The sequence below is a fragment of the Panicum hallii genome, chromosome 9 (assembly GCF_002211085.1).
Source record: "Panicum hallii strain FIL2 chromosome 9, PHallii_v3.1, whole genome shotgun sequence".
Classification (NCBI taxonomy): Eukaryota; Viridiplantae; Streptophyta; class Magnoliopsida; order Poales; family Poaceae; genus Panicum; species Panicum hallii.
Genome location: NC_038050.1, coordinates 59,472,560 through 59,493,999, shown reverse-complemented (window position 1 = coordinate 59,493,999; position 21,440 = coordinate 59,472,560). Strand labels below are relative to the sequence as shown.

Sequence of the window (21,440 nt, the reverse complement as noted above, 5' to 3'; positions counted from 1 at the left end):
ACGCTCGCTCGATCACGCCCTTTCTTGCTCCAGCTGTAAGATTAGCATGCTCCTCGCGATCCCCGTGATCATGGTGAATCAGCTGTATGTGTCAATGTGTGGATGCAGCAGCAGGCTATGTCCAATAACCGCTGCCAGCTAGGACGCATACTAGCTGGCCACCAGCCGTTACCAACAAATTACCGGCAGCAGTAACTCGCTTCGTTTTCCACTCCCTCGCGCGTCGTTAGGCAGTGGGCCCCGGACAGGCAAGCGACCAGCCGGCGTAAAGCCTGTCGGCGCCGCCGGAAAAGGAAGCGACGGGATGCGCGGGGCGCGGCGGCGGCGGCACCTACCTACACTACACGCGCCGCCCGGGACCGGAGCGGAGCTGAGCTAGGCGCGCGGCCGCCGCCGCCGCCCGCCGGCCCAACTAACTGCTGCATTCCTAATCGACCGATGTACGAATAGCCTTTCGCATGCAGCTTTTCTCTTTCCCGCGACTCTTCTTAGTAGGTCTAAAAAAACTGTTTGATACCATTGTACTTCCAAATAAAAGCATATAATTTTGATGGGGTTCGCAATTGCAACGAAGCCGAGTTAGAGGCGGGCATCACAACGAAGCATCTTACCCTCACCAGTCATCAGGATGCTGGTCACTCCGGCGATACAAGGCAACAGTTCAACAAATACACAGGGTGCAAACGAAACAAGACACCGGGTGCAAGCAAGGATAGACTTATGGCGAAGGTTCGGGCACACGATTTGCCCTGAAATTTAGCAACAGCTTACGTCCCCATGCTGGACAGAGGTTTGTCACAGAGAAATCATTCGTACGCACACAGCACGGGGGTACACACATGGAACGACAACAACAACGGTTGTTCACGGTTCAGATAATGCGGCGGGCGGGGGGATAACTTGGTTCAGATAATGATGGGGTGGGAGGATAACTTGGTGAGCGCCACCACCATCAGCATCACTTCCCACCGAACAGGTAGTCCAGGGAAGAGCCACCGCCGGGAGCAGCGTGGACCTTGGTGGAAGGACGGTCCTGCAAAACATCATTTGAGCACCAGGTTAGTTAACCCGGTTTAAGAGTTTGCAATGACCCAGCTACATAGCATGCGATATGGTAAACGAAGAAACAAGTTTTGGCGTCCGGGGAGTGGTTATGTATGGTAAAGTTGTATGCTAGTAAACAGAAAAAGATGGTGAAGAACATGTTAGTTAACAGTAACACTATGATGTCTTTCAATGAAACTATTTACTGAAGAGAACTTGCGCAAACAAACATTCCCGAAATTCTGCCATGATGCATAATCTGATTTGGGAATGCAAGGGACACAGACATTAAACATATATAGTTGTCTAGTTGAGCTGTTTGCGAGGGACAAACAGTGGGCATGCAAGCATGCCCTCAATCTTAGGTGTATCGATTTATGGATCCTATTGCAATCTGAAACTAGAAATTCATATGAAAGCAGGTATTGCAAACTAAATGTTTCTGGTGAGCAAACAACAGATAACAGCAAGCAAAGTACCAAATTAAGACGTTAGCATTTAGTATTGACGACAAAATGTTTACATGCCTTGATAGTCCAAACATTCAATACCTCACAATGGAGCACAGCAGGTCAACAACCCAACTCACAACAATCAAGGCTTGGAACAATTTAAAAGGCAAAATACATGACGGAACTAAATTTCTAGTATATCATGTGACAGCGCTACACAAGACTTCCATAATGTCTGTAACATGATATTCCTCAGCTCAACATTCCACAAAATATGACATCATTGCTAAGAATATAAATGTATGAGAAGCAATGGTAAATGCATGGTACAAAGGTCTTCATGTGAAAAGGAAGGAAAACAGCATACCGTAAGGAAGTTGCCGGTGTTCTGCCCATCAGCCCGGTGATAGTTATTGGTTTGGCTGGCAACCCCTGCAGGGATCTGCTTAGTCACGTCAGGCTTTGCAGGAGCTGGTTTCTCAGCAGGAGGAGCACTCGCGGCTGGTGCAGCTGGTGCCACTGCTGGCTTAGGGGCCTCACCGCTTCCAAAGAGGTAACCCAGCTGACTTTGACCACCACCAGCACTACCACCACGACTCATCTTGATTGTGAAAGGAGAAACTGTACAGAGATGCCAATCAGGTATCAAGCATGATTCCAATACACAATGTGCAAACTAAAACAGAAGTGCAATTCAATTTAATTTTTGATACTCCAAGTAAATATTGAGAAAATCATATTTGTTTTGATCTGCCATCGACACTTGATACATATCATTCTCCCAAGAGCAAATCAAAATAGAGAAGATTTATTTTGACAGGATACACTCGGTTAAATTTTCAGCACTGCAAATGCAAGCAGACAGTGAAAAACAGCAAAATATATCCAGATCTGCCATCAATGGTCGGTACTAATCTTATCTATTTGTCTATCGAACCCCATCTGCCAGATAAATTCTCAAAAACATTTAGTCAGACAGAGACACATAGTTCCTAAAACGTTACATGCTTGTGCAGAAAATAGAAAGAGGTAGAACCAAACCTAACACTAATCAGATTCATATAGCAGTACAGGAAGAAGCCTTCAGCTAACTCTACTCGGTAATATATGACAGGCCTTGTAAAATAACAGCAGAAAAGAATCTAAATGCCAGCATTTCACTAGTCAACAAGGATCACCAAATCCCTGACTTAAAATCGCGTATGTGCACGGGCATCGTCTGGGAGGATACGTATCCAGTGATCTGATCACCTACGCAATTCAGCACAACAAAGAAGCGAAATGAAACGAAACAAATCGATCTGATCATCCACCAAAAACCACAATGCCCGACGGATCTACACCTTTCTCTGAAGAATCTAAGCCGCATCTTCCTCCGAAGAATCTAAACCACACGGCGCTACCGCCCGGAGCCAGAGACACCCTACGGATCGACGACGCTGGCTCCTACAGGGTCCATAGATCCGCGCCCGCCGACCAGCAGCGGACGCGGGCGAGCCGGAAATGGAGGGGATCTTCCATCTCGCGGGCAGATTCGGCCGCTCACGGCGCAGATCAGGGAACGGACACGGCGGATCGAGGCTACACAGGGCGAGGGAGGGGAGGGGGACGCTTACCGAGAGGCTGCGGCGAGGAGATCGGGCGCGGGCGGCGGTGGCGGCGGGATCGGCGGGGTCGGTGTCCGGTGCGGAGTGGCGCTGCTCCTGCTCTCGCTTCTGCGCTCAACGGGAGGGCCAGCGGCTGGTTTGTATATAGGGGGGGTGGGGGCGGATGGGCCCGGCGCCGCGTAGTGCGTGGGCCCACCCCCATCAGGCCGTCCGATCACGCCATCGACGGTCGAGATGGCCGGCTACTATATTCGGAAACGCGTGCTGCTGTTTGCGAATATTTAACGCATAGATATTTATTTCTTCAGAAATTCATGGGGGGTTTTCTAGGAATATGGGATTTAACATTCACTTTGAAAGTGGAAAACTATCCCGTATAACAAGGAGACGGGCGGTCTGTCATGTAGGCGATTTCACCACTGCCAGATGTGATTGATTACGAAATCTGGAATTCTTTTAATTAAATTATGTGAATCAGATCCAAACAAGCCCTAAACGGACCCCAAAATCACCATTCTTGTAAGAGAGTTGCATTAAGCGGTAACGTTTGATACATATATCAGCATGGCAAATATCTCGAGCGTATACACTATAATATAACAACAGCATGAAGGCTGTGGTTCTGTGATGGAAAAGGGTAGGGGCCAAATAACACCGACGGAGCTACAAATCACAACAAAATGCTCTTGTTTCATCTGCAGTAGCACATGCCAACTTGCCACTACAATACACCGCTACCCCTTAACAAGTCGTCTTAGTGTACATGGAAGGGGGTGAAGCAACTAAAAGGTCCTAGAATACTTCTTGATCTCGAACAGGATGGAGGATATGGACACCAGGTCCTTGTTCAGAGCAGAGCCGCCGTTGATCCTCTTGGCACACTCGGTGAGCCTGGTGTAGTACAGCAGGAGCTGGGCGAGCGCCGCCCTCAAGATCTCCATCCCGCACAGGAAGTTGCTGAAAGACGTGATCACGTCTTTGTGCATCAGCTCAATCGCAGCCTTATACCGGCTAGCGAAATCCTTTACCAGTGGTTCAACTTCGGAAATGCCGACTTTCTCTGAACTCGTAGCCGTTTCATCCGCTGGTAATGTTCAGGCAAGATTTGAGGTATCATTTCATGGTACAAATGCAAAAGGGTTAATGTTCAAAGACATCTTCACTTACCAGGACGAGTTTTGACAAATCTGATCAAGTCACTGAAATGCTCCTGGAGCAACTCTTCCTGCAGAAATGTGCATGCATCGTATCAAGAAACTTTGATGGAACTTCTTCGAAAATGCTAGTGTATTAATGCTTACAAGAAATGGACATGACATGTATGTTAGATAAGCCCTCAAACAGAAACAGTGACAAAGTGCAGCTTCCTCTAGTGTCACTATCATCAAAAGACGAGCATGCTGGTGTGCTGCCACTCTGTAATGGAAGTCAATAGGCGTATCCTTGCTTACTCTGTACAGAACTAGCATCTTTCAGTCTGTTATGAACACTTGGCACTTGGCAATCATATAAGAACCGAACACCCCCAACTAGATTTATGTGCGTGTTTGTTTGAACTCCGGGAGTTCCACCAACAAGCTTAAGAAACGTGGCGGGTGGTACTTTGCTCGCCATACAGCACAGGCAGAGCTACCTAGGTGGCACTGTGGACCATGGACCACCCTACGATTTGGTACATGGTTAATACTACAGCAGATGTGCTTCCTAACATCATAAAGATTGCATATATGGACCACCCTATATTTTGGCCCACTACACATAGATGAACCACCGTTGCTCTAAATCCTAGCAACGCCACTGCCATACAGAAACATAGTCCAATATATTCAATAGCATACCACATATATTGCAATGTTGCTCTTAAGAACCTCCTCAAAGTAGAGTTGTGCCTTCCCACCCTCTGTTCCAGCCTCCTTTATGACAAAGATCAGATTGAATGAGGCAACAGATATTTTATAGATTTGCATTGAAAACTTACACCATAAATTAGTTAGAGAATGGCTACCTTCAAAATGGCAATTATTAAATCATAGTTGTTTATCAAGAAAATAGTTTGCAGCTTCGGTTTACTGAACATCTTGGCCAACTTAACAAGCAAGTCCTCAATAGCCATCCGCAATCGCTCCAAATTAAGATCAAGCTGCAGATAGAAGCCAAATTTTGTAATTTCCATGAACTACAAAAACAGTAACTTGTGGCATGGCAAGTGTTTAAAAAAGAAAAATCAGAAAATAGTGAAAAGTTCTGTGATCAACAAACCTGACCATCCCCATGTTCAACATTGAGATGAACTAGAGAAGCTGTAAATTCAGCATATCTCCTTGTGACATAGTGTGGATGGACATCATCCTCCCAAAGTGTCTTAATATTTGCATTTCGCAAGCTGTTCAAATGCAAGTCAAACACCATCTTGAACCGAGGCCAGAGAGACATATTAACCTGCCCATCGTCCATAAGTTGAGCTCATTGATTCAAAATAATGGAAAGGGAGCAGAAGAAAGACTCTCATGCCAATACAACACCATGGGCTTATATTTTCAGGAGCTAAGAACCGATTCAGAACAGACCTTGTCTAGGTAAGAGTCCAAACATGGGATTCGCCGCCTGAACATGATGAGCTGCACAAAATACCCATTTGAAAAAGATTTAGTAAAAGTCTAGTCCCGCTATCTCCATCAGTTTATGCACCGGAAGAGAGCTAACAAACTTGCATTTAAATATACTGTTTATACTTTTAAAAAAATTGTAAAAAAAAGATAACAAAAAACATTCAAAAAAGTAGTTGATTGTCACCAGTTTACAGAGAAAACCCACACGGCTAGGTACAATACAATAGCAAAAGTCCATTTTACTCCCCTCAACAATTCACTTTGTCCACTTAACCCCCTAAACAAAATTTAGGCTCAAGCTACTACCCCAAACTATTTCAATTGGTCCAATCTACCCCCTAATGAGATTTCTCTTTTTTATTTCTCCACTTACAAGTGGAATTTGAACTTTAAATTTTGCAATGTAACTTATAATATGATGCCCTATGCTAGAAAAATACATTATGATTTTTTTCATGAATATTTTTCATGCAGAATTGTATTTTTGTGATAAATTTCGTGTTAAATATTTCCAAATTATGAAAATAACCATGAAAAATTCGTAATGTATTTTTTAACATATGACATCATGTTCTCTATCCACTCACAAAATTTGAACTTAAAATTCAATTCGTACGCGGAAAAACAAAAAGAGAAGTATCATTAGAGGGTAGATTGGACTAATTGGAATTGTTGGGGGAGTAAATTGAGCCTAAATTTTGCTCAAGGGGTTAAGCGAACAAAGTGAATTGTTGAAGGGAGTAAAATGGACTTTTTCCAATACAATACAATACAACAAACATAAAAATTGTAAACTGCTGCCAAAACTGGGTCAAAGCAACAGAGAAATCAAATGGGTGAACCAGTATCACATTTCTATAGCTGTCCAACATAGTTTATGAAATCCAGATATGAGCAAGCATGTGTCACATTTCTATAGTAGTCCAACGACATACTTAGCCAGCTGTAGCTAGTGTAAACAGAATATCATGCAGTTTGTACCAAACATCTATCAGAAGTCACAACAATATAAGAACACAAATCACCAGTGTCCTAAGGCTTGCTCTTAAAACAGGTATAGATATGTCGTAACTACTAGCTGTTCCATCATAAGGAAAATCAAAGTTTACCTGGTGCTGATGAATTATTCTGATCATAAGCATTATTCCGATTGCATCATAACAGTTCAGGAGTACAGCATTGAAATGTTCATCAACCACTTGAATTGGACCTAAGGGGGAAACAGTAACCACTTCAAGCACAAATCATTTTCATCCAGCAGAATGGCAAAGATGGTAATGTTAATGAAAGGTTAATGACAGCATTTAGAAAGACCCTAAGGAGCTCCTTGATGGAATCACCATATTATGGATGAGAATTAAGAATCTGGGCTTAATGAATTTGTAGCTGAGAGAATACATTGATGCGAATAATAACGGTTCCATTTTTCTCAATCACTGGATGTACATGTGATATGAAACTTAAAAATAGGGCATGATTTGTAGGGCAATGCTACATATGCACATGATAGGGCAATGCTACAAATGCACATGATAGGGCAATGCTAGGAGTTAAATACAGGTTAGCACTATATCTGATAAGATAACAACTCAAGATACAAATAAATATGAAACAAACTTGATGAAAAGTAGGATGAAAACCTGCAAATATATCATGGAATATAGATTCTTCGCCGAAGAAATCATCGGTGAACAGGTACCTGCAGTTTGTTCATATGTGTCACACTGACACTTTTTTATGATGATAAAGAGGAACTAGAAGGCGATCCAAAGCTTACTCGGAAGTGGCTGTGTCAATAAGAAGTTTCTGCAAGCTTCTGAAAAGAACTTCATATGGATATTTTTGTGACTTTGCTTCAGCTATATGAGGTATCAATGCTGGCTGATCGATTTCCTGATACCAGAAAGCGCAAACAGAATTTACACTACTATAGTTGCACTTGGCAGTTTGAGAGAACAAATCCTTCAGGAACAATAGATAGTTTAAAAGGTCAAAAAATGTGAGGCCACATTCCAGTAAAGGAACAAAAACTGGCATATCTCAAATTTATAACAGTTTCTTTATTACAATTTACAGTTGCTACTATTCCATGGGTACAACTGTACAAGTGCAAATACAGGCAAGCTGGGGAACTACGAAAGTATAGAAAAAAAATGATTGCTCTCAGCATAATGGGTAAGCTCTGATGGCGAATGCTAGACTTTTGTTGGCAAGCTTTGGCCACTAATTAAAAGGCTTGTTAGTGTAAAAGTTTTGATCACTTGCTACGCATCCTATAACCACAACTACCCAGTTTAGCTCCCATGCCATGATGGCCACTAATGAACTTCAAGATTCTAAACATAATACGAATGAAAGTATCAATGAGTAAATTACCTTTAATATGTTTATTCGTTCACCCAAAGCAAACACTGAAGAACGGGTTTTCAGAGATTCTTTTCCAATGGAGAAAAGGAAGCCTGTACTTCTGGTTTCAACACCAAGTAAATCAGTTGAAGTTGCTATGTCCATCTGTAGTTTCTCTAGCGCTTGTATGTACGCACGAAAATGTGCACTTAGCACCTGAAAGTAGTTAGGAATAGTAAAAAACCAAACATGTCAAGGTAACAAATAGAAGATGGCCATGCAGACATGTATACGTTTTATGTGGTTCTCTTTTCTCCTACATGCTAGCAGAGTTAAATAGTTTCATGCAGAAATAAGAGAAGAGTTTGACGTATAAGAAGGTTGATGCCAAAAAGGAGCCAAAAGAAGCAAAGAATGGCAGGAACAGAAGCTAATGCTCCAGGTTCCAAAGACCCAAACTGAATAAAGTGGTAAATCATGACCCCCAAATGGAGGAGTCCATTGAAGCAGATTGCAACTCCCTTGGTTGTCTCTGCTTGCTAGTGTTATAGTGTTTGAACCCTCAGGCATTAGTAATCGCTACTTTTTGGAACCACAAGCATTGTGTGAAAACCTCCACACTGCCTACTGCCACTGTAATACTGAGGCACATGCTCCACTGACAACACTTCCGTACACAGTTGGACAGGGACATTGACATTGGCATGCAGTACTCATTCAGATCACATTGTTAGTGTTGATGTGGCTAGGGATTTCTTGGAAAATACCACGCTCACCTTATTCATGGTATCAATATATGCCGCACGAACTTCTGCATATATCTCCTTAGCATGTTCCTTTAGGAAAATTATTGTGTATCTGCAGTGGAGATGGTGATGCCCAAAAGTGAGCAAATAACACAAAAGGACAGAACATCACAGATACAGCAACAAATATAACCATATAGGCACATTTATTTGAAAAAAAAAAGTCATTTGCAGTCAGTATGTCTACTAACACTAGCACATTTTTAATGCGTACTTGATTGTCAACAAAGTGCTGCCACTCATGCGTTTTAATTCTCCAGATAGACAACATGATCTACACTTTAAGTGCCCTTGGTTAGCTCTTTGGCGATGAACACAAGTTTAGGCATTTAACTTTCAGACTTGAGCAGTGTAATCCGTTCACAAGCTACCTGAGCAGTGTAATCTGAACACAAGCTATATGTCCAGTTTTAGTACAGTACAGCATGAGTAAAACATTGCTGATACAACAACAACAACAACAACTTAGCCTTCTGTCCCAAGCAAGTTGGGGTAAGCTAGAGATGAAACCCACAGAAAACAAGAATAAGAAACACAAAAAGTGCACAAGCCAAAGGAAGAGTTAGGGGTTAAACAAAAAGTAACAAAGGTCACGGTTCAGGTACATTAATTGCTAATCTCCAAGCGCTCCTATCCATAGCTAATTCCTTAGCGATATTCCACTCCTTAAGGTCTCTCTTAACCGTCTCGTCCCAAGTTAGTCTAGGTCTACCTCTACCTCTCTTTATATTTTCGCCCCGCTTTAAAACTCCACTACGCACCGGCGCCTCGGGAGGCCTCCGTTGTACATGTCCAAACCATCTCAACCGATGTTGAATCAACTTCTCATCGATAGGTGCCACCCCGACCCTATCTCGAATCTCTTCGTTCCGGATTCTGTCCCTTCTTGTATGCCCGCAGAACCAACGCAGCATACGCATCTCTGCTACACTCAGTTGCTGGACATGTCGCCTTTTTGTAGGCCAACATTCAGCACCGTATAGCATCGCTGGGCGAATCGCCGTCCTATAGAACTTACCTTTTAGCCTCTGTGGCACCTTCTTGTCACAGAGGACGCCCGAAGCCTGCCGCCACTTCAACCACCCGGCTGAAATTCTATGTCTAACATCTTCATCAATGTCTCCATCTTTCTGAAGCATTGATCCTAGATACCGGAAAGTATCCTTCTTGGCCACCACTTGACCTTCGAGGCTAACGTCCCCATCCTCATGCCTAATCGGGCTAAAGTCGCACATCATATACTCGGTCTTGGTCCTACTCAGTCTGAACCCCCTCGACTCTAACGTGTGTCTCCACAGCTCTAACTTCATATTAACCCCTACCCTACTCTCATCAACTAGCACCACATCATCAGCAAAGAGCATACACCAAGGGATATCACCCTGTATGTCCCTTGTGACCTCATCCATCACCAAAGCAAATAGATAAGGGCTCAATGCTGACCCCTGATGTAGTCCAATTTTAATTGGAAAGTCACTGGTATCGCCATCACATGTCCGAACACAAGTCATCGCATCCTTGTACATATCCTTGATGAGGGTAATATACTTAGTTGGAACTTTGTGTTTTTCCAAGGCCCACCACATGACGTCTCTCGGTACTTTATCATACGCCTTCTCTAGGTCAATAAAGACCATGTGTAAGTCCTTCTTCTGCTCTCTATATCTCTCCATCAACTGTCGGACTAAGAAAATCGCCTCCATGGTCGACCTCCCAGGCATGAACCCAAACTGGTTTTGGGTCACCCTTGTCAATCCTCTTAGGCGATGCTCGATAACCCTCTCCCAAAGTTTCATCGTATGGCTCATCAGCTTAATCCCCCGGTAGTTAGTACAACTTTGAACATCTCCCTTATTCTTGAAGATCGGTACTAATATACTTCTCCTCCATTCCTCCGGCATCTTGTTTGACTGGAAAATTAGGTTAAAAAGCTTAGTTAACCATACTACCGCCCTCTCGCCCAGCCATCTCCACACCTCAATGGGGATGCCATCGGGACCCATCGCTTTACCTCCCTTCATCCTCTTCAAAGCCTCCCCGATCTCTGCCTCCTGAATCCTCCTCACAAAGCGTCTGTTGGTATCATCAAATGAGTCGTCCAACTCGAAGGTAGGACCCTCATTTTCCCCATTAAACAACTTGTCGAAGTATTCTCGCCATCTGTCCTTGATCTCCTCATCCTTCACCAGAAGTCGATCTGTCCCATCCTTGATGCATTTGATTTGGTTTATGTCCCTTGTCTTCCTCTCGCGGGTCCTAGCTATCCTATAAATGTCCTTCTCTCCTTCCTTCGTACCTAGCCGTTGATACAGATCATCAAAAGCCTGACCTTTCGCTACACTTACAGCTCGCTTTGCAGACCTTTTCGCTAATCTATATCCCTCGATGTTGGTTGCGCTCTTGTCGAGGTGAAGGCGTTTGAAACACTCCTTCTCCTTAATAGCCCTTTGCACCTCGTCATTCCACCACCAAGTCTCTTTCACTTCCTGCTTGCCTCCCCTACTCACACCAAACACTTCTGAGGCCACCTTCCGAACACATATCGCCATCTTTAGCCACATATCATCTACATCTGCTCCTTCTTCCCAAGGCCCCTCGCCTAGCATCCTCTCCTTAAACGTCTGAGCCTCTTCCCCTCTAAGCTTCCACCACTTCGTTCTCGCAATCTTGGCACGTTTGTCCCGGTGGGCACATACCCGAAAACGAAAATCCGCCACCACAAGCTTATGTTGGGGGACAACACACTCCCCAGGTATCACCTTACAATCTAAGCAGGCACGTCTATCCTCTCTCCTAGCAAGGATAAAATCGATTTGGCTCGAGTATTGTCCACTATGGAAGGTCACTAGATGGGACTCCCTCTTTCTAAAGAGGGTATTCGCTAACAGCAGGTCGTAGGCCAACGCAAAATTCAAAACATCCTCCCCCCCCTCGTTCCTACTACCATACCCGAAACCCCCGTGTACTCGCTCATATCCTACATTAGTCGCACCCACATGGCCATTGAGGTCTCCTCCTATGAAGAGCTTCTCACTGATAGGCACGGTACTAACCATGCTGAGTAAAACATTGCTGATGACAACCTATATTGTTACTGAAAATACCAATATCTCTTTTGAATAGGTATATGGCACATACACTATCACCACCATACAATGTGCCTTTGATGCAATCTTCAAATTCAAACTACTATTTTATATAATTTTCATTGTAATATCCCTACAAATATCCTTGAGGCATTTCGGGTATCTCAGTACATGTAATCTACATGTACATGTTATTTCCCATTATCCTTAGGAATGATATGGTAACTTTGTCCACTTGCACCTACTTTAGGAGGATTATATACCATAAATGGATGAATCAGACTACATTTTGCACTGTTGAAGATTATGTAGTACAGATGGATCTTTAATAAGTCTGTCACAAGCCATAAATTATAATACTGAAACCACTATTTAGTTCATAAAACTTTGCATTGAGGCATGGACAGCAAGGCAGGTATTGAAAGTAGAAACAACAAGCCAAATAGGTATGTGATAAGAAAGTATGACATACTTGTACTTAAGAAGGACACTCTGCTGTAGAATCTGAATATTAGTTTTGGGTTTTCTCAAGGCATAGAACTTTTGGATGACAAACTCAAAAATCTGCAAGAAAAGTTATGGATGCATTAATAACTGTGTTTTAGCCTAATACTATTGGATTGACTACAAATTAAGATCAGTGAGCAAAAGGTCAAACACAAAATCTATCACAGCTGCCATGTATTAATGCAATTAAATAGAGATATATAAATTTCATGTCAATTCGTAATTGTGTATTAACTAGTATGGCTTATAAATAACATTCTCCTTAGTAATCAATTTGGTTTGTCATCTGTCATCAAAATCTACTAGACAAAACATTCGCATCTCACTCTATCAATGAGTGATGCAACATGTTAACAGTCCAGTGTCCATCATCAATGGCACATACTGATTGTAAGTTCCTGACACTTCAAAAAGATTGCATGTTGCAACTAATAGCTATGTGCCACTGACCCCAGGAGCCATTTCAGTGACATGTGTTTCCAAATTCATACATTACTGCAGTGCTAATAAGTTTGTTCCCTTTTCAAAATGACCTAAGATTTCATTACGTACACCTTGTGATTTACCATATAATCAGGTCAGCTCGCAAGGATTATTATTCATGACTCAACAGGGGTAAGACAAATTAGCTCTGATAATCACATCACATTGATAAAAACATAGACACAGGAAGCAACAGAAGGATGCTAAAGTAAGATGCACAATGCTATGCCAACAGGAACTAAAAATGAAAATTGTTTTCCAGACCTTTGAGACAGCTTTCTGCCGTAGTCTCTCAACCTCAGGCTGAACATCTTTTAGAGCCTTGGATGATTTAACCATAGGATCAGCATCAATGAACTTGATTTTTTTGCTTAGAGTCTCAAGTGTTTTCATATATTCATCATTGACCTGCATGATTGTTGAATAAAGCATTTTCAGAAATCCATAGAAGAATCATGAACTGTGCTCAACTGCAAACAAGCTATGCTGGTATAACAACACAGTAAACTCATGTGACTTTTGATATGTCAAAACTAACAGACAGTCTTTGCAACAGGTAAATAGCACCTAAAGCTTGAGCAAAAGCAAAAGTTAAAGACTGAGCAAACCAATATATGCAACAGGGAAAGAATATTATCAAAACAGAAATATCATGTAAGGTAGGATATACCAGACTACATAAACAGCAATCCGTAGGATTCTCAAAGAAGCAAAGAGACAAAATAGAAGAAATCTCATCATTAAACATAGTAACCAAATAGCAGAGTTGCATTTTTTTAGCTGTAAATAAATGGTAGTAAGTCCAGAGAGCACTGATCATATGATATACTAAACTAAATCACAACTGTACAAATAAACAAAAAAAACAGTAATGTTGAAAGCTGCCACAATGGAAGAATGTAAATAATCACCTCTCCATCAACAATTATGCCAATCATTCTTGGAGGTACTATTATATCCTCAACAAATTTTGACAATTTAGACTCTGCAGCCTGCAATTTGTTTTCCAAAATATAGGAGTCAACATAAGAATCATAAAGGCAACTGAACATGAAGAATAGAGAAATATAATGCATAAAAGCAAGGAATAATGTGAATCATTTCCAAAATGAACTAATTTCTAACAGTTCAGCGGATAGTGACCGCACTTGAATGTTTCATAGGGAACCATTGCTTCATATATGTTTATGGCACGTCACCTCTAATAAGACTTGATCCAAAGAGCAAAATGGTGTTACACATGGCAGTACCACCTCTGCTCACATATCACCTTATAAGAACAATTATCAAAATGACAATTTTCCTAGCCGTGCCACTTGCATGCACAGAGATCAGACAGGAATGCCAGCTAAGGGGATGCATAGGTAACCATAAAACATGCAAGATGGACAACATTAGAAAAGCAACCTTAATAAACTAATAACAGTCAAATCTACAAATAAAAGATACAATATATGAAGTGAACCAGACCTTACGATTTTTCAGCTTTAATCCCATGTCCATAGACTTCTCCTGAAGGACCTTTATCTCTGAACTTATGGAACCAATTTCTGTCTACCACAGAAGTCAAAAAATTGCAATATGACTTAGTAAAGAAAAGGAGGATCCGTTATTTTTATCTAAAGGTGAACAAAGAAAAAGGACCAGAAAAGCATGGCCAGCCTTTGAAGAGAGTGTTGGCCATTACATTTAAACTAAATTATAAGTCTTCAACAATTATAAGCCAGAAATGGTGTCACTCAAGTTATGATCATTGAAGTTGTTAAGTGGATCATATAAATTGAAATTAGAATCCTTGGATAACACATGGAAATTGGAATGCAGCAGATAAATGTAGAACATGGTGTGGATAGCTCCATATGAATTACAAATGGACATACTTATAAAAATTTAAAGGGACATATCCTTGGTAAATTGTTGTGTAAAGCTACTCGCTTGGTTATCCAGCATGTTAGGGGATATCCCAAATAGTACTGCCACAACAAATAGGGATCTGTAATTACCTGGAATCCAGTCAGAACCGTCTCCATTTGGGACAAAATATTGTCACAATCGATAATTTGATCATGCAGCGAAACTAGATTTTCACTCTCCTTAATGTAATCCTACAGAAAAAGAAAGGTAGTGTTCCTTAAATCAAATGTCAAGACAGTAAACCAATACTAATTAATTTTGCAGCAGCGTTAAGAAAATTCAACAATCATAAGTCCATGTTCTCCACATAACTTCACTACTCTTGAGCAACCATTTGATGATTCAAAATAAAATTTAGTTTAAGAGAATAGCCTTACCAGTTCAGCATAAAATTATTCACTAATCCGGTTGAAATTCTATTGATGTTCGACTCGTATAATAGTCAGCTTTATATCACTAGAACAATGACTATCCATCATAATTGACATGAAATCTTAACTGGGAATAGATAACATCTGCCAGAGCACTGACCTGTATAGAATCCAGCTCAATTTGGCGTATATTATTCTCGACGCCTTTTGTGTACTCGCGCAGCTTGACGCCGTTAGCCAGGATGTTCGCGACCTCCTGCGCATGCCCATAAAAAGAAGAACAGCAGTGATCAGCAAGGAAGAGGCAGGTGTATCTCGTCACCCAAACATTGCCGCGAGCTCAAAAGGACAGCAATGCAACCTGCTGCTCCAAGGTCTCAGCAAGGCGTAAGCTACTGCATAGCATCGCGCAGAAATCATGAGCTCTGCTGTAGCAAAAGGCGATACCTGGTCATTCTTGCAGTCGTCGAGCTCCTGCTGCAGCCCCTCCAGGGACTCGTCGTCACTAGCAACGATGAAACAGGAGGGGGCAAGCTTCAGAATCGCAGCCATAGAACGGTAGGGAGAGAACATGGCGCGACCGTGAGTACCTGGTGACTTCCTCGTCGAGGGCGAGGTCGCCGACGAAGACCCCGAGATCGAACCTGTCCTTGTGCCCGTCGAGGGCCTCCGCGGCGGGGACGGCCTCCATCTCGGGTCGGAGATCGCCGGGGCGGACGGCGTCGGCTGGCTGTCTAGCTCCGATCTGGATCTGCCACCGGTGGCGGTGGAGGTTGGAGTCGGATCGGACGGGCTGGGAACAGGGTCCCCGGGAAATGGAGGAGACACCAGACCAGACCAGAGAGGTGGGTTGTTCGATGGAAAGTGGGGAAATGTGTTGGGCTGGACTGAAATGTGCTGCTCCAAACAACAGAAACTGCAGCCCGCGCTCCACACACGGTGACACGCGGCCCAGTTGGTACTTTAGGCCCATATAGACTGTATGCTCGGCCTAGTTAACGTGTTCGGCCATTTGAGGCCAAGTTTTCGGGTCAGTTTGGTTTCCTTGTTAGTTTTCTTGCCGGGCGTTTGGTAGCGTCCCCACGTTACATGCAAGGATCTTCGAATTTCTCTCCAGTTAACCGCGGAATAAATAACAGCTGCCACGAGATTTACATTCAACACACATTTTCAGCAGGATACAGTAGCTGAGAGTGGTGTCAACTCACATGGGGGACCTTTATTCAAAGGTATTCATTTAATACCTATTATTTTTTGCCAAAATTTTAGTATATGTAGTATATCTTAAGTATAACAAAGAGAAAAATAAACAGCTTAACATGCTTGAAAATCGAAGCATCCCACAATCCCTGCCCCACCGACGGCCCACGTTCACAGCCCCCTGCCCCTCCCGCAATCCCCGCTCGGCGCTCGCTCCCGATTCCCCGCTTCCAGACGCCCGCCCGGCCTTAATCCTAGACGCGGCGGTGCGCAGCACGGCGGCCGACAGGGAGGGTGCGAGCGGCCGGCGGCAAGGGCCGAGAGAAGGCCGCAAGCAAGCAGGTGGCAGGCCGTAGGTAGGGGCGGGCTTGGAGCCATGGAAAGGCTGCGGGGCGCAGGCAACAGCTCGGCGGCTCGGCCTCGGCGGCCAGGCAGGTGGCGCATCCGGCAAGCAGGCAGGCGCAACCGCGCAACCAACTAAGCAAGGGGGGCAACCGAGCCCTTAACCATCAAGGTTAGTGAAAATTCATCCACATTTTGAATAATTGTTTAGTCACATTCGTTGAACGAAAATTCTTCTGGCAAGCGAAGGACGAGGACATCATCAAGTATTTTCAACATACAAAGGATAGTAAAGTTATCTTATAATCTGTAAGTATTATTATAAATGCCATTTGTTGTTTTCGAATTTTATCCTCTGTTTATTTCAGATGTTCCCACTTTGGTGTGTTGAACAATTTCAAGTTATGAATAATTTATATTGTCCGTACTCAATTATGTGCTATTAATATAAAATTTGGACTGTCAAATAAAATTTTACACTATTTGAAATATTGAATACCCACCTCCCAAATTCTGAGCCCGCCGCTGCATGCGAGAAACCTTGCAACTTGGACAATGGTGAACATGGTGAGATTACATTCAACACACATTTCCGCTGTCATACTACTTTCGAACATATTCAAATAATATGTCCCTCCATTCCAATAAGTCATTTATCAAATCTAGATACATAGTTTTTCCTTACGTATAGATATAATATAATATGTATAATACAAGATATATATTTAGATTTGCTAAAACGAACTACAATTTGGAACGGAGGAAGTGAATATGTGTATGTTCAAGTTCGAGCAATCGATCCGAGGCACACGTACGTGCATGTGTACGTAGACGTACTGAGCGCGTACGTACGTATACGTACGGCGCCGGTACGGTACGGTGCGCAATCGCGCATGCATGCATGTGCCGTCGTCGTCGCATGGGCACGTCTCTGCGACGCCAGTCGTCGTGCCTCTGTATCTACTCGTCATTATTGAGCATTTATCGCGCGTATGGATCGGAGTACGTACAGTGCCATCAGAATTGTCCGAACACTCTCTTTTTTTGGTGAGGCGGGCTGTACGTACGTCGGCCGCCGTCGCCATCGGAGGAGGATGGCGGTCGCCTTCTCGTGTAACTGAGGAGCGAGAGCGAGTGAGGCGGAGCTGCACGTCGGAAGAGGATGGCGGTCGCCATCGAGTGTGCCGAGAGGACTGCTAGGCTACGTGCATTGTGGACGGACGTGGCGGCTGGTCGACCGGCCGGCGCCGTGTACCGCGCGTGGCGTGGGCGTGGCGGGCGGGGGGGATGGCAGGCATGCGGCATGCATGCATGTGTCCTGGAAGTCTGTCCAGCGACTACGGATATTATACGGTGATGCGCGCGAGGAGGCCGGGCCATACGTGCTTCTCCGTCGTCAGAGTGTTGATACATATATATTGCTCTCACGATTATGAATGCGTGATCGACTATCGGCGATGAACCTCTCACTCTCAGCTCCTACATGACATACACAGCTGAGTGGCTTTTCACGCCTTAGCTCGTCGATCATTTCATTTACTCCCTCCGTTTCAAACTATAAATTAAAGAATCACTCGGGCGCTTAAATTTCATGCGATAATAGTGACACTAGTTTTCAGATATAGATATGTTTTGTACAAACAATAATGCTAATAAACCAAGGTATATATTAGCGAGAGAATTGAATACCAACGATAGCAAAAGGGAGCTGGCATAGATCGTGTTGGATTGGGAATGATGAGATACAACGCGACGGCTACGCTCCACCAGCTACCACCAGCAACTTGCTCGTTGGTCGACGGCAATGCAAGCAAGCGCACATGCAGTGCCGCAGGTACTATACGTCGTCTGCGCGCGATGCGACGTGTTCGTTGTCGTCGTCGCGCGCTCGCTTATACGACGCGTGTATGCACACACGGATGATCGAGCCTTGCTTGGGATGTCGCCGTCGGATCGGGGGAAGATGCATGGCGGTCGCTCTCGTGCGAGCTAGCGGCCGGGAGACGACGACGTCGAACGTGCCCGTGTCCGCCTCCCCCGCCCCCGGGAAATAGCAGGCCGGCGGCGGAAAATAAAGCGCCTATAACATGCATGGCAGCGATTCTTCGCTACTTGATTATGTCTCAATCGCCTGCCAGGTAAGATGCACACGCCCGTGCCACCGAAAAATCCTATTATATTCATCGCGCGCTGATGCGTGGCAACTTGTTTAGAAGCACCGCGGCAGCAGCCCTATTCATTTTCCTTCCTGAGCCGCGGCGGCCGGACTTTGGGATCGGGATTGTTCGCGGCCTTAGAAGAGGGGGGAGCAGGGAAGACCGGTGGCAGCGAAGACGAGTTGTGAGGGCAGTGCGGCGAGGCCGGGGTGGGGGGGCGGTCGGAGGACAATCGGTGGGCTAGGACTAGAGCAGGGGAGCTCGGCATCGGAGTGGAGGTAGGCAGGGGAGGCGGACCCGCGGCGTAAGAGGGGGGAGCAGGAAAGACCGGCGGCGGTGGAGGCGAGTTGTGAGGGCGGTGTGGCGAGGCGGGGGGAGGGGGCAGTCGCAGGATAACCGGTGGCTAGGACTAGAGCGGCGGAGCTCGACATCGGAGTGGAGGTGGGTAGGGGAGGCGGACCGGCGGCGGCGGCGCCACCGGGACGATGGCTGGAGGGTGGGCCGGGGGCGTTCGGCTGCTGCGATTGGACAAGCATCGATGAATAGACACCCCCGTGCCACCTTCTTCAAATTTGGCGATGCGATCTTTCAGTCAAAATCAGAATCAAACTCGAATGTTAGCTTTTACGGAAAGCAAAACCAACCTCCTCCTTCTATACTTGATAGATGTCCTGAATTTAACATGTTCTAAAACATTACCATTCACCTTATTTGCCATTATTAATAGAGTTTGTGATCTCTCTTGTCAACTACATGTGTCATTGAGTTAACGATATGTGGATCCTCACATGCTAGGCCGCTAGCGAACTGTGGGCCTCACTTTCCCATCCATGTTTCTTCTCTCTTTATTCCTCATCTCTTCCCGCTCCATGTTTTTTTTCCAGCTTATTCTTCTTTCTATGACTCCGGGCTCCACACCTCTACCCCTACCATCGCCCCACCCCCACGGCCCGCCTCCCACCGCGCTCCTGTGAGCCTCTCCCACCGCCCGTGGTCGCCAGTGGCCGTGCCACCCGTCAACACCCCACGCCACCTCCATGGCACGTCCTTTCGAACTTCTCCAACATTCTTCGGCCCAGCGCCACCACGGACCACTGGTTATCCTACCTCGCCCTAACCAGTGGTGCCTTCGTCGCCGGGCAACCCACCACTGCTGCCCCACGCCCTCCCTTCGCAGCTATGGATCCACCCAACAACCCCCCCCCCCAACACACACACCCCCACCCACCCACCCACCCACCTTAACCCCTAACCGACGGGCAACGGCGGGCCGATTCCGGTGATCTAATGGCGGCAAGGATGTGCCTTTCACTGCTACCGGTAGCAGTGCGCGTGCGTCATCTACAAATTTTGTGTCATGTGTCATCACTGAAAGTAAGGGAGGGATCATGCAAAATTGTAATGACAAGAGAAACATTATTCCTTGAAGCTATATGAGTTCATTGATACGAAAAATGTACAGTTAGTAGAGAATCCTCTTTAGAAATGCTTACATAGTATCATAATTTATTATCATATTTTGCTGTAAATAATATAAACCCTATGTTCGAAGTTACATCCCATGAAGACCATGGCATGTAAAAAACGCCAAGAAAAGGAAAAGAACGGAGGCAGCCATATTTATTAAAACAATTTATAATGGTGGGGGGGCGTATGGAATCATCATGAATCGAGGCGGACAAACACATAGAGGCGAGTGCAAACCGATTGAGATATCGTGACCAGGCCACAAGCAACCCAGCTAGCGATCAGTATGCAGCGTAACTGCCTAGCAGTGATGCGGGCGCTCAGATCTGCTAGCATCATCGGTCCCCCAAGCACAGCATTCTAGCTCCAACACCAACAACAGAACCGCATGTTCAGACTTGCAGTTTCGACACCTTTTGCAGAATTCAAGGCGCTAAGTTCGTGCGTGTCATCATGCCTGATTTTGTAGCCCAGCCGTGGCCACCCTCAATGGAAAAACAGCAGCAAGAAGAAGATATTGCAATGATGCGAAGCAGGAGCAGTTCTTTGATCTGGTCCACCCAGGCTACAAGAGGAATCTGTCAGTTCATGCATCATGGAGTCGTGGAGCTGATAGGGTTTCCTGGCGTGCAGCGAGCTCATTTTCTTGGACCATCGCATACTACACCGTACCAGTCGATCGGCATGGCAAAACGTGCAGAATTCACCCGGCCGGGCTCAGCAAAAGTGAGCTGTACTTGCATTGTGCAGATGCCGCCACGAACTGTAGGTAGGATGCATCCAATCTGGAATACTCTTTACTTACGTTCTGCAATCCACTGATCAAACTGCTGTTACCGTGGAGGATGCCGCATGGCGGGGGTCTTCCCCGTGCGATGTAGATTCCCTGGCGATGCAAGGTTACGTCTAGAGGTTCTCGGCGACTATATGAATGTTTTGGTCGGTGCCGCGGGCTCCGGTTCTGCTGCGTTTGTCGCGTGGAGTATTTTCCGACCAGGCAGAGTTATTTTTGGAGACGAGTTGTGCGGTTTGTGTCGATATCCCAATCCG

The 21,440-nt window shown here is 44.8% G+C and overlaps 2 protein-coding genes across 3 annotated transcripts; both read right to left on the bottom strand.

Annotated features, from left to right (window-relative positions):
- Positions 1–690: 690 nt before the first annotated feature.
- Positions 691–3,306, bottom strand: LOC112878209 (protein SPIRAL1-like 1). The gene is made up of 3 exons (XM_025942642.1): positions 3,113–3,306; positions 1,864–2,117; positions 691–1,033 (listed from the first exon to the last, which is right to left on the bottom strand). Exons 1-3 carry the CDS (start codon positions 3,303–3,305, stop codon positions 959–961), a joined length of 522 nt encoding a protein of 173 aa, XP_025798427.1. The 5' UTR covers position 3,306; the 3' UTR covers positions 691–958.
- A 311-nt stretch (positions 3,307–3,617) lies between these two features.
- LOC112875971 (vacuolar protein sorting-associated protein 52 A) lies at positions 3,618–16,056 on the bottom strand. Of its 2 annotated transcripts, none has more exons than XM_025939984.1 (19): positions 15,816–16,056; positions 15,673–15,730; positions 15,386–15,481; positions 14,944–15,045; positions 14,411–14,494; positions 13,852–13,932; positions 13,205–13,348; positions 12,423–12,514; positions 8,835–8,916; positions 8,089–8,274; positions 7,490–7,674; positions 7,353–7,411; positions 6,822–6,922; positions 5,671–5,721; positions 5,363–5,542; positions 5,109–5,243; positions 4,942–5,016; positions 4,271–4,328; positions 3,618–4,187 (listed from the first exon to the last, which is right to left on the bottom strand). In XM_025939984.1, exons 1-19 carry the CDS (start codon positions 15,914–15,916, stop codon positions 3,886–3,888), a joined length of 2,172 nt encoding a protein of 723 aa, XP_025795769.1. In that variant the 5' UTR covers positions 15,917–16,056; the 3' UTR covers positions 3,618–3,885. The 2 variants fall into 2 exon arrangements, with proteins under 2 accessions (XP_025795769.1, XP_025795770.1); XM_025939985.1 differs by having other exon boundaries at positions 7,490–7,605.
- Between the last annotated feature and the right edge of the window lie 5,384 nt (positions 16,057–21,440).

Coding starts and splice junctions, on each gene's coding strand:
- LOC112878209 (XM_025942642.1), bottom strand. CDS start 3,305: ATGGGGGTGGGCCCACGCACTACGCGGCGCCGGGCCCATCCGCCCCCA. Junction 2,118..3,112: donor CTCCTCGCCGCAGCCTCTCG/GTAAGCGTCCCC, acceptor ATCTCTGTACAG/TTTCTCCTTTCACAATCAAG. Junction 1,034..1,863: donor ACACCGGCAACTTCCTTACG/GTATGCTGTTTT, acceptor GATGTTTTGCAG/GACCGTCCTTCCACCAAGGT.
- LOC112875971 (XM_025939984.1), bottom strand. CDS start 15,916: ATGGAGGCCGTCCCCGCCGCGGAGGCCCTCGACGGGCACAAGGACAGG. Junction 13,349..13,851: donor GCATAATTGTTGATGGAGAG/GTGATTATTTAC, acceptor ACAATCATGCAG/GTCAATGATGAATATATGAA. Junction 8,275..8,834: donor ATATTGATACCATGAATAAG/GTGAGCGTGGTA, acceptor AACTACTTTCAG/GTGCTAAGTGCACATTTTCG.